General features: G+C 42.5%; 1 protein-coding gene across 3 annotated transcripts in view; it reads right to left on the bottom strand.

The window, feature by feature from the left end:
• Nucleotides 1-12,581, bottom strand: part of CPED1 (cadherin like and PC-esterase domain containing 1) — a 217,317-nt gene that overhangs the window by 38,319 nt on the left and 166,417 nt on the right. For all 3 annotated transcript variants that reach the window (XM_073328194.1, XM_073328195.1, XM_073328196.1), the window contains one exon: nt 5,819-5,936. In XM_073328194.1, coding sequence (XP_073184295.1) covers nt 5,819-5,936 — 118 coding nt within the window. The remainder of the gene's footprint in view (nt 1-5,818; nt 5,937-12,581) is intronic.

The raw sequence follows: 12,581 nt of genomic DNA, 5'->3' as shown, positions 1-12,581 counted from the left end.
GCTACCAGCCATCTAGGGGACTGCTGTTCCACAGCAATCAGAGGGTATGTCTACAACACAGCAAAGAAAAACCCACGGCGAGCCTGAGTCAGTTGGCATGGGCCAGCTGCAGGTTTTTCTTTGCTGTGTAGACCTACCCAGGGTGACCCCCTGCAGTGCGGCCGGTTACAGTAGTTATATGGCCAGAGCTGATGAAACCCCTCAGATACGTGCACTATCTTCCATAATTGGACATCTCTGGGCCAAGTTATCTGGAAGACACATTGGCAGCTTAACATTGATAAGTGCAAGTGACATAGGAGTTGTAAGTTCAAACAAATTGAAGGTATGTAACTTGCTATAAGGTGGGTCAAGTGGGTAAGGAGACTTAGCAAACAGAGTTTGGATCAGGTTCAATATTGCTACTCCAGTAAGGATAAATGGCATGAAGTCTTGGCTTCAAGTCTATCCTGATAAGGCTAAGGTCAATGTATTGGTTGTGCAGTATGGAGGAGGAATCTTTGAAGATAAGTAAATGCCTGTGGATTCTTCAATTCCTTGCTTGGTACATTTTTTTTCTTGTCCGTTAAGAGAACAGGAATTCATTCAGTGCTGATTTAGCTGAATGGTTTATTTTAAAATTGTAGGCTCGGGGATATGCTTTTCAGGGGACTTCTAAGCAATAGGTACATATTTGTAAGCATCTGACAGCTCAAGAAAAACCAGAGATCCATAACATATAGGGTATTGAGTCACATTAAATCAGAAGGGCTAGGAGGTTTAGGGGGATGGGATCCAGACGTAAAGCTTTTAGTCTTATTTTTGCAAGTCCTGCATAGGTCAGTAGTGATTCCAAGTCACTGCTATCCAATGGCTGTTCAAGGGCCTATGTGATATGATTGCTGTATCAGTCCAATTTCTAGTGGATACATCAGAAAAACTATTGTCACATTTGGCAAATTTGTCAGTCTTGACAGAGAAGCCAAGGATGAAATGGTTGCAGAAGCCAGGCTACTCTCCCACCTTCCGGAAATGGTCTCTCAAAATAGGTGTTGAGGCACATAAGTGAGACAGTTTTGGGAGATGATCTTCCACTGCCTACACCCAGGCTTTATTACTTCTGAGGAGAAACATTAGTTCAGTCTCTGTTGCTGTCAACCCACTTTCAACTTGGCTTGAACAGAACGTAATGCATTTGAGTCTCTGCACTGACTTCTCATTTGTTGGATAAATGCAGGCTCTGTTTGGCTCTGAGAACCCTTCATGTCAGAGATTGCCACTGTCACTGGGTGCTTCGCAGCTTGAGGTAGTAGATCAGAGGAGTCGTGGTGAATGGTCGGCTGCTTGAGCTGTCTGCTCTCACTACTACGCTAGGGTGTGAGGCTGTGGACAGGAGCAGGGAAGGCAAAACAACAGGAATGAGGCTTCTAAAGATCTGCCTGTCACTTTTCTGGCTCTGGTTACACTAGCCCAGCTTTTGGAAGCACAAGTTTATTCAGGCAGCCTAAGCCCCTTTAGCTTCATGTACCAGGCACCTGTGCAGGATTAGGAACATTTTGGACACTTCTATGGACATGTTTAATTTTAATCTATAAAAATATGGCAGAGGTTGAGCATGAGACTGCGGAAAACAAGACTGCCAGGTCCTAGATACCTTGAGAGTTTCTTCCTGACACCTTGATGAGAAAGAGGATTTGCATAGGGGTGGCCTCAAACATACAGAGGGGAGATCTGAAGCAAATATATTTGGTAACTGGCAGGGTGTTTTGGCTTATCAGACAGATAAGTATAGCGTCCTCCCACATAAAACTGGCATAAATCTTTCCTGTCAGCTCTTGGAAAGCCTTGCAAGAGCACGTAAAGGGCAGTATTTGTCCTATACTCCTGCCACTGTGCAAGGTAATGCACTACCTAGCTCACACTGCTATGAACTGTACATATACACAAATATGCCTAGAGGTTGTATTAGTGAATGATGCACAAAGGGCCTTATTCAAAGCCTGCTGAAGTAAACAGGCGTCTTTCCTTTGACTTCAGTGGGCTATGGATCAGGCCCTAAAGTTCCAGCTTTCGCTGTTCAAACTGGTGGGGGTGTCTATATGCTTAGGGATTTCATTAGGCAGGTGACTTGCCACTATGCACCATAGGGAGGGAAGGTTCTGTGGGTTAGGGCACTAACCTAGGATTTGGGAGACTTGGCTACAAGCCCTTGCTCTGCCACAGACTTCCTGTGTGACCTTGGGCAAGTCTCTGTGCTTCAGTTTCCCCCCGTAAAACTTTCCTACCTTGGTGTTGTGAGGGCAAATACATTAAAGATTGTCAGGCATTCAAATACAATGATAATGGCAGCCATGTTAATACCTTACAAAATCTAGCTCACACCCGTACTGCTATGCTCCCTTTTAGAATAACAGAGTAAGAACAAAAAGAAAAGGAGTACTTGTGGCACCTTAGAGACTAACAAATTTATTTGAGCATGAGCTTTCGGATGAAGTGAGCTGTAGCTCACGAAAGCTTATGCTCAAATAAATTTGTTAGTCTCTAAGGTGCCACAAGTACTCCTTTTCTTTTTGCAAATACAGACTAACATGGCTGCTACTCTGAAACCTGTAAGAGTAAGAACAGAATGTTTGTCTTACTTTGAATTTCCTGACCTATGTTGGTTTGTGACCCAAATCTGGGGCCTGGGAGTTTTGTCAGTTGTAGAGGACTTTGAAAGGTCAGTCTTTGAACAGTTGTCATGACGCAAGCTTAACTACAGTGCCACAAGCACACCACTGTAATATTAAATGTTAAGCTATGATCTAATAAGGCCCAAATCTACATTTGTTCACACAAGTCCATATGGACTTACCATAGACTACAGTGGCCTGATTCATATGCAGAAGCTTCGCAGAATTGGTTCCCTTGTTTTTAAGCCACTGTGTCTCTTTTGTGTTTTGCAAAGTGCCAAGCACATGGGCAGCACTTAAAACTAATAAGTAATATTATAATAATACTGAACATGTAACTATATATTATGTTACAGCCTGGTTGAAAGCTCATTGAAGTCAATGGGAGTTTTACCAGTGGCTTCAGGAGGCTTTGGATCAAACCCTTAATTATTGTTGTTGATTTTTCTTACTATCACTGGAATCATTTATCAGTCCTGTGGTTCCAAACTGAGACAGATTGCAGGCAACTACCCTGGTTTGACATTAATACTCTGCATTTACTGATGAAAAACAGACATGGGGTAATTAAGGGCCTTGTCCTGAAAGATGCCAAGTGCCTCCTGGGTGGTGCTGAGCCACCTGAAATCTACTGAAGCAAACAGGAGTTAAGGAAGCTTAGTCCCTCATTGGATCAGATCCTAGAGGACTTGCCCAAGGTCAGAGGTGAAATCCTGGACCTATTGCAGTCAGGGGAAAACTTCCAAGTTTTGCCATCAACTTCAACAGGGCCAGGATGTCACCCCAGGTCTTTGACTCCCAGTCCTCCTGACCATAAAGGCCATCCTACCTCTTCAGGGGTTTGGAAGAGTCAGGATTTTGATGTTTCTTTGAATACTTAATCTATTTAACAATCAAAGGGGAGGCAAGGGGAGCTGTGCCTTAGTCAGGACTTCAGGCTTGCTCCTAAGGCACCTGCACAGCTCTCATTGCCAGGATCGGGATCTCAGTCCATAGTTACAAATGTGGAACTCATTGCCAAACTATTCTACTTGTAGTTAACATTTGTAAACCGCAAGAAAACTACACAGCAATATATTAATGCTAAGTAATGCACACTCAGCACTTGGGCTGAACCTTGTCAGTTAGATGGTATTAGCTACCTTCACTTTGTTAACAAGAAATTATTCTTCCACTTCTGTTATGCCCTTTGACTCTTTATATATTGAATGTTGTTTCAATTTGAAACAGTTGCACCACAGATATTATTTATCAGAAGGGTATAATGTATTTTGTTCTTCATTTAGCTATATGCAGCATTCAAAGCAACCTGGGCTCTAGGACCCTGGTGGGGGGGGGAAGAGGAGTACTTGTGACACCTTAGAGACTAACACATTTATTTGGGCATAAGCTTTCATGGTCTAAAACCCACTTCATCGGATGCAAGCAGTGGAAAATACAGTAGGAAAATATATATGTACACAGAGAACATGAAAAAATGGGTGTTGCCATACCAGTTGTAACAAGACTAATCAATTAAGGTGGGCTATTATCAGCGGGAAAAAAAAAGCGTTTGTAGTGATAATCAGGGTGGCCCATTTCCAACAATTGACAGGAAGGTGTGAGTAACAGTAGGGGAAAAATTAGCATGGGGAAATAGTTTTTACTTTGTGTAAGTCAGAGAACACTTCAACCTCCCTGGACACTCAATTTCAGACCTAAAAATTACAATTCTCCAACAAAATAACTTCAAAAACAGACTCTACCGAGAAACTGCAGAATTGGAATTAATTTGCAAACTGGACACCATTAACTTAGGCTTGAATAAAGACTGGGATTGGATGGGCCATTACACAAAGTAAAACTATTTCCTCATCCTAATTTTCCCCCTACTGTTACTCACACCTTCTTTTCAAACTGTTTGAAATGGGCCATCCTGATTATCACTACAAATGTTTTTTTTCTCCTGCTGATAATAGTCCACCTTAATTGATTAGTCTTGTTACAGTGTGTATGACAACACCCATTTTTTCATGTTCTCTGTGACTAAATATCTTCCTACTGTATTTTCCACTGCATGCATCCGATGAAGTGGGTTTTAGCCCACGAAAGCTTATGCCCAAATAAATTTGTTAGTCTCTAAGATGCCACAAGTACTCCTCATTTTTTTTGCTGATACAGACTAACATGGCTACCACTCTGAAACCTGAGGGGGGGAGATTCCCAGATCTCAGGCTGCAGCCCAAGCCAGAATGTCTACGCTGCAATTAAACAGCCCTTAGCCCAAGCCCTGCAAGCCTAAGTCAGCTGGCACAGGCCAACCGTGGATGCCATGTAGACATGCCCTACGTTTCTGCTAGTAGTATATACAGTAGTATGATTTTATTTCCATTTGTCTAATAAAGGAAGATATAGAAATAATTATGGTCTTATCCTGCAAAGACTTCAGCATGTGCATAATTTTATGCACATGAATATTCACATTTGTAAAAATATACAAGCTTAAATTTTTGTGGGATTGGGTCCAATATATTTCCACATTCAAAACTGCATTCCTTCTATTATGAACTGAAGAGCAAGCTTGTTCATATTGACCTGCAGCATATATCTTAATTATTATAAAAAAGACATTTAAACCATGCTATTTGGCTTGTCCATTGTGATGTTTAAATCTCTGTGCACTCGTTTATATAAAAGGGGCATATTTGGGTTAGTTTGTTTATTTAAACATTTGGTTACTATTTTTGTCTATTCAAAACATGGAATTGGAAACATAAGACTACAGCTGGTAAAAATGCCAATAGGTTTTTTTATTTGCAAAAAAACCCCAAAACAAACTTGTCTAGGGTTTTCTTCAAAAACTTGAAAAAATTTAAGAAAAAAAATTCCATTTAAAAATGTATGTTTTTGATGGAAAATTGTTAGTGAGCTTTACAAATAATAGTTATACAGGGAAACTATCTTCTCTGAGAAAACTGTTTCACTCAGAAAAGAATGTCTCTTAAACCTAAACTGCCTGTGTTAATCATGTAAGTAAAATACGTAAATAAAAGAGTCTGTATAGCAACAAAATTGTGGTTTCGCTTGTGTCTTTTGTGTGCATAAAGGACAAGGAGATTTTGTGTGTTTTATTTTAGCGGGGTGCAGGTATTTGTTTTTAAAAGGGAGCGAATACATTAAGAACCAACCTTTTGTGTCCCCAGCTTCACAAGTCTTAAACTGTGTCTCTGAAATTGCTGAAAGGTACTCGGAAGACAGAGGCTGTAATCCACAGGACTCCTCCGGCTGAATTAGCGAACCACAGTCCTGAATTACAATGAAATTAATTAAAATCACAGTAGCATATCCAAAGCATTTAACAATATGCATGGTGTAAAAAACTTTTTTCAAGGACAGCTAATGAGAGAGAGAAAATATTTGGATTGATTCTGAAATCCATTTGTCCTTCTCCATTCAACACACTTTCAAATGTGCTATGTACCAGTGATTTGCAACAAACTGCCAACCTACAATCAACGTGAAAAAGGTTGCATTGAGCAGTTCCCCATGCATCATTTTTGTATAAAAATAAATATACTTTAAATTCTAATCGCCATTTAATTCTTACTTGCTGCCCACATTAATTTTATAGAGAAAACCTGCACTCACACAGAACATGTTTACTTGATGATATGTGCCAATTTAGCTTCAAGAAATACATGTATACCAACAATCTCATGTGCAAAGGAAAGACAGACAGAGAAAGAGAAAAGAGGAATCTCAAGAGGAACAAATGATTGAGCTGCCAGAGGGGCTGGCTTGGAAAGATTATTACCTGGGGTGGGAGATGGACATAATGAAATATAATTTACCTCAAGAGTTTGGGACACGCATACCATAGACAAAAGGCAGACCCAATAACGATCCATATACTATATTAACATGAATAACCGTCTATGCCAAAGAATGCTTAAAATTAAAAAAAATTCTTATAGCCTTGATTTTTTCTTTTTCATATTTATAGTAAATGTGTGTGTGCACGGAGATCTACAATTAATACAATCCACAGAGAATAGTGAAGTACTAAATTACACCGATGGCAGAGTATACACTGTAAATACATTTTGTTGAACGGCCTGGTTTCCTGGAATTAGATCATTTCACTGAATGTTATGGACTTTAAAAACCTATATAATGGAATTTAATTAATGTTTGGCACTTTAGAAATCTGGCAGTAACAATCTGGCATAGCAATCATTTTAAAATTAAAAGCCTTAAAGTTTGTGGGTGAATGAGTTTCATTGGCTTCAAGGAAATGAGTCTGTCTGAAAATTGCTTTAGGGGTCTGATCCTGTGAGGCACCACCAATTTCCAGTGGGATTATTCGGGTGCACAACGATTACTGGCATTATTAAGACTTAGCAGGCTTGAGCCCTTATATTCTAAATAATGTATTGTACTGACATTGTTCTTGCATATATAATATACAGCCATCTGTGCTATGGTATAACTGGTATAATTTGTATTGTGCTATTTCTGATATCAGATTACTATATTATAATTTTCTTCATGTATAAAAAGGTGTTTGAATCCCTGCTTTAAATGCTTAGCTCAACCATAACTATGATACTGCGGCAAGTGCCTCCATAATGCATTCACATTTTTTGTCCTATAACTGTGAAAATGAAAAATATGACATGCTATGGAGATCAAAATAATTTTTCTTTTATGACATGAAAAAATATGAAAATCTGACTGCAACATACATTAAGCCATTTATTTAAATACTTTGGTTAAATTAAACATTATTCTATCGCAATTTCAGTACTCTGTAAGTTGATTTTTAATTTTTCATAGGATTATTACTTTTAAACAATTATAAACATACTATACAGTGGCAAACAGTTTAAATAGACAGAATAAACCATATAAAGAATGGACATGTTATAAAAAGATTTTTCACGCTGAAAGGAGAATAAAATGAAATGTTTAGAAGAAGGTAGTGAATTTATACTTCCCCTATTAATTGAACTATACTGATTTTTGTTTAATTCTTTATTTTTCTTAAATGATACTAAAATAAATACATCTACTGAATGTATTTACGATTGCTTCTAAAATGCACAGCAATCAAACTATTTAGGACAATGTTTTTCAGAAAATATTCTTCGCCTCCACCTTCAAATTAGAACCACAAATGAATGACAACCAGTTAGGTCTTTAGACTGTTGCGGTGAAATCCTAGCTCCATTTAAGCCAATAGGATTTGTGCCACTGACTTGAATGGAGCCAGGAAGTCACCCATGAAATCATTAAATACTAGCGTACCTTAATTTTTGCTAAGATTACTCTCGTAGATACACCCAAAACACACAAGCAAACTGCTCTCTCACATAAGGCCTGATTTAACGCCCCTTCAAGTAAGTGGAAAGACTGTCATTGACTTCAAATTGATATGGATCATTTTGATGCACAGGACTCACTGTAGTGGAGACAGCTGTATCTCTGTGGTTTTTTGCACTACCACCTTACTCCCTGTTTAGGGTTTCACAGTTAAAGAAGGCTGATATAAGCAAATGAATGACACTGAGTTCTTCTAGTGTCCAACCGTGATGTCCTCTTGGAGTCTCAGGGTCTGGACACACTGTACAGATATTTGACAGTATTATTAAACTAACAGTAACATCAGAAAGCTTCAACCTTGCAGCACAACAATTTGCACAAGGCTTCACAAGGAAGGCCTAAATTCCTGACTAGCCTGCTCTTTGCTCTCAACACAGTGCCATAAGATAACTTAACAGGGATTTTCTTGTTCAAACTTGTGCACAGTGTAGGTGTTTAAACAAAAAAATATTCTTTGATTTTAATTGAATTCACTGGGTGATACCATCAAGAGCAAATGTTGTCTGGCAGGTTTATAGTCACTGAGTCAGTTTCATTTGTTAAAAAGCACTTGGTCTGAAATACAACATAGATTCTTTAATAGCAGAATTCTCAACTTGGAGCATCTGGCTATGAGAGGTCATGGTACCTGCAGTACTTGAGGGAGGCTCATTTTTGCTTTTACAAAGGTCTAATCTTTTATGATCAAAGACAAGTTTAATATTGCTATATAAAAATGGAGCTGAGGCAGCCAGAGGTCAGACACTAACATTTACTCTAGCTCCATGTATGGTACATTGAGGGCTTTATTAACAGCTTGTGGATTTGTCAAGTTCCCCACAGGTACTGCACTGCTATGACACCCCTCTCACCATGCCCGAAGATGAAACGTCTTGTGATCTTAGGTATGTTTACAAACTATCGCTCACTGTAAAGATGAGAGGCAGCCAAGCAAACTTAAATGATACTTCCCCCTTGTCTCTGCTCCTGTGAATACTCATTTTTAAAGGGCAGTCAGAAAAAGAGCCCCGAACGTCTGGACTGAAATCAAAAGAAAGCTCCACTGAAATACGTATTTCAATACATAGCTAGAATTGATTCTTCATATGACTGGTTTAGCATTTTATTAGTAAACCTCACTTTTATCTTTACAGAAGATTTCTGAGGCAATAGCAAACAAAAAGATAGCAAAGCTTTTCCATGTGTGTCTAGGTAGCTTTCTGTCAACCCCAACCAATATTTAGAGAAGGAAAAAGTCTGTTGGGTGAAGGGGAAATCATCTCTTTCTAAAACAGTCTATAGTGAGCTTGTGCTTTATAAAAAGCATCAATTGCATCTTTTAAGGTATGTCTACACTACGAAATTAGGTCGAATTTATAGAAGTCAGTTTTTTAGAAATCGGTTTTATATATTCGAGTGTGTGTATCCCCACAGAAAATGCTATAAGTATATTATGTGCATTAACTTGGCGGAGCGCTTCCACAGTACCGAGGCTAGAGTCGACTTCCGGAGTGTTGCACTGTGGGTAGCTATCCCACAGTTCCCGCAGTCTCCGCTGCCCATTGGAATTCTGGGTTGAGATCCCAATGCCTGATGGGGCTAAAACATTGTCGCGGGTGGTTCTGGGTACATATCGTCAGGCCCCCGTTCCCTCCCTCCCTCCGTGAAAGCAAGGGCAGACAATCGTTTCGCACCTTTTTTCCTGAGTTACCTGTGCAGACACCATACACGGCAAGCATGGAGCCCGCTCAGCTCACTGTCACCGTATGTCTCCTGGGTACTGGCAGACACGGTACTGCATTGCTACACAGCAGCAGCAACCCATTGCCTTGTGGCAGCAGACGGTGCAATAGGACTGGTAGCCGTCATCGTCATGTCCGAGGTGCTCCTGGTCGCCTGTGTGAGGTTGATCAGGAGCGCCTGGGCAGACATGGGTGCAGGGACTAAATTTGGAGTGACTTGATAAAGTCATTCTCTTTAGTCCTGCAGTCAGTCCTATTGAACCATCTTATGGTGAGCAGGCAGGTGATACGGATTGCTAGCAGTCCTATTGCATCATCTTCTGCCAGGCAGGCAAGAGATGAGGATGGCTAGCAGTCCTATTGTACCACCTTCTGCCGAGCAGCCATGAGACGTGGATGGCATGCAGTCCTTCTGCACTGTCTGCTGCCAGCCAAAGATGTAAAAGATAGATGGAGTGTATCAAAAACAAGAAATAGACCAGATTTGTTTTGTACTCATTTGCAAACCCACCCCCCGGGTCCTTATCTAGGGGACTCATTCCTCTAGGTCACACTGCAGTCACTCACAGAGAAGGTGCAGCGAGGTAAATCTAGCCATGTATCAATCAGAGGCCAGACTAACCTCCTTGTTCCAATAAGAACAATAACTTAGGTGCACCATTTCTTATTGGAATCCTCCGTGAAGTCCTGCCTGAAATACTCCTTGATGTAAAGCCACCCCCTTTGTTGATTTTAGCTTCCTGTAAGCCAACCCTCTAAGCCGTGTCGTCAGTCGCCCCTCCCTGCATCAGAGCAACGGCAAACAATCGTGCATCTGAGTTGAGAGTACTGTCCAGAGCAGTCACAATGGAGCACTCTGGGATAGCTCCCGGAGGCCAATACCATCAAATTGTGTCCTCAGTACCCCAAATTCGACCCGGCACTAATCCACTTGTCAGGGGTGGAGTAAGGAAATCGATTTTAAGAGCCCTTTAAGTCGAAATAAAGGGCTTCATCATGTGAACAGGTGCAGGTTTACATCGATTTAACGCTGCTAAATTCGACCTAAAGTCCTAGTGTAGAGCAGGGCTTAAACAACCGCCCTAGGTTTTCAGCATGATTTAGAGCTAATAACTCTGGATGTTTTGTTTCACCTACAGCATGAGATAGTAACCTGTTATTATGTAGTTACCAGTGCCTACATTATAACTTTTAGTCCAGTAGTTAGAGCACTCTCCCTTTCTCCCACTCTGGCAGACAGGGGTGAATTGAAGCTGGGTCTCCTACATCCCAGGTGAAAGCGCTAACCACTGGACTAAAACCAATAAAGTAGGCCCTTCCTCCTCTTGGATTTTGAATGGGGCCTAATCTGGAAGGTACCGGATCAGGCCCCACATGCAAGTTAGGTGGACAAACCCCTACCTTTCCGTGGTTTGTGAATTGTTTTGGGGCTGAAGCAGGGAGGTAGGTGTCGGGACACTTAGAAAGAAGCAGCAGTACACATGCTCAGAGGCAGAAACGTAGGCACAACTTTTACTCTGAAAAACTTAGATACACCTCTACACCCCGATATAACGCGACCTGATATAACACGAATTGGGACAGAACACAGTAAAGCAGTGCTCTGGGGGGTGGGGCTGCACGCTCCGGTGGATCAGCGCGTCCGGCTCCGACACACTACTCTGAGCGGTGTGTTAAGGGTGCCGGGCCGGGGCCAAGGGGTTTGATAAGGGGCAGAGGGTTTCGGGGGGTAGTCAGGGGCAGGGCCTCCACCCACCCCATGGTCTGGGAGGCAGGAGCTGTGGGGGGGGGCAGTTTTGGGGGCCTCTCAGGTCCAGAGTGGCCCAGGTGATTAGTGGGGGGCCGGGAGCAGCCCGCTCCGCTTCCCTCATCCCGGCCCCAGCCGTGTCACTTGGGGGAGGGGGCTTGGGGGAAGGGATCCCCCCCGCCGTACTCACCAGCGGCGGCAGAAGCAGAGCAGCCCGGCCCCAGCCCACTGCACTCCACCAGCTCCCAGCTGCGGCACTCCGCTTCCCGCTGCAGGTGCGTGCGGGACCTTTCCCCAACCGCCCCCTCCAGCAACACGGCTAGGGCCAGGGCAAGGAAAGTGGAGCGGGCTGGGGCCGCAGGTGAGTGCGGAGGGCATCCTTTCCCCAACCCTCCCGCACTCACCGGCGATGGGAAGCAGAGCGCTGCGGCTGGGAGGTGGCGGAGTGGAGCGGGCTGGGGCCATGTTGCTCCGCTTCCCGCTGCTGCTGGCGAGTGCCTGTCAGGGGGTTGGGGTGTGGATAGGGGTCGGGGCAGTCAGGGGACAGGAAGCAGGGGGGTTGGGTAGGGGGTGGGGTCCTAGGTGTGATTAGGGATGGGGGGCCTCTGGGAGGGAGCAGTCAGGGGACAAGGAGCGGGGGGCCAAAGCAAGTTCGATATAACATGGTTTCACCTATAACGCGGTAACATTTTTTTGGCTCCCAAGGACCACGTTATATTGGGGTAGAGGTGTACTCAGCGAGTTTAGGTGCCTACAGAGTTTGGGGGGAGTTTTGTGGACCACAATGAAGTCAAAACTGGGATTTACACCTAAAACAGGAACTTAGGCACCGACGTCTGGGGTTCAAGCACCAAAGTACTTTCTTGACTCTCACCCTAAGTGCTCAGTGCAGAACACTGAGCAGTATTCTGTGCCAGTCTTACTGAACAAATAAAGGAGCAGTGTATCAGAGCTTATCGTGAAATAATAAGAAATATATAACTAAGCTCATGGGCAACTGATTTTTAGCATTAAATACCATGGATAGGTACTGAGAAATGAAATCCCACCTCCTTCTACTATCACAAACCCAAGCTTCCAGAATGGTGGAAGACATACACC

This window comes from Lepidochelys kempii, chromosome 1, assembly GCF_965140265.1.
Source record: "Lepidochelys kempii isolate rLepKem1 chromosome 1, rLepKem1.hap2, whole genome shotgun sequence".
Taxonomy (NCBI): Eukaryota; Metazoa; Chordata; order Testudines; family Cheloniidae; genus Lepidochelys; species Lepidochelys kempii.
The sequence above is the reverse complement of the archived record's forward strand: the minus strand, read 5'-3'. Positions and strand labels throughout refer to the sequence as shown.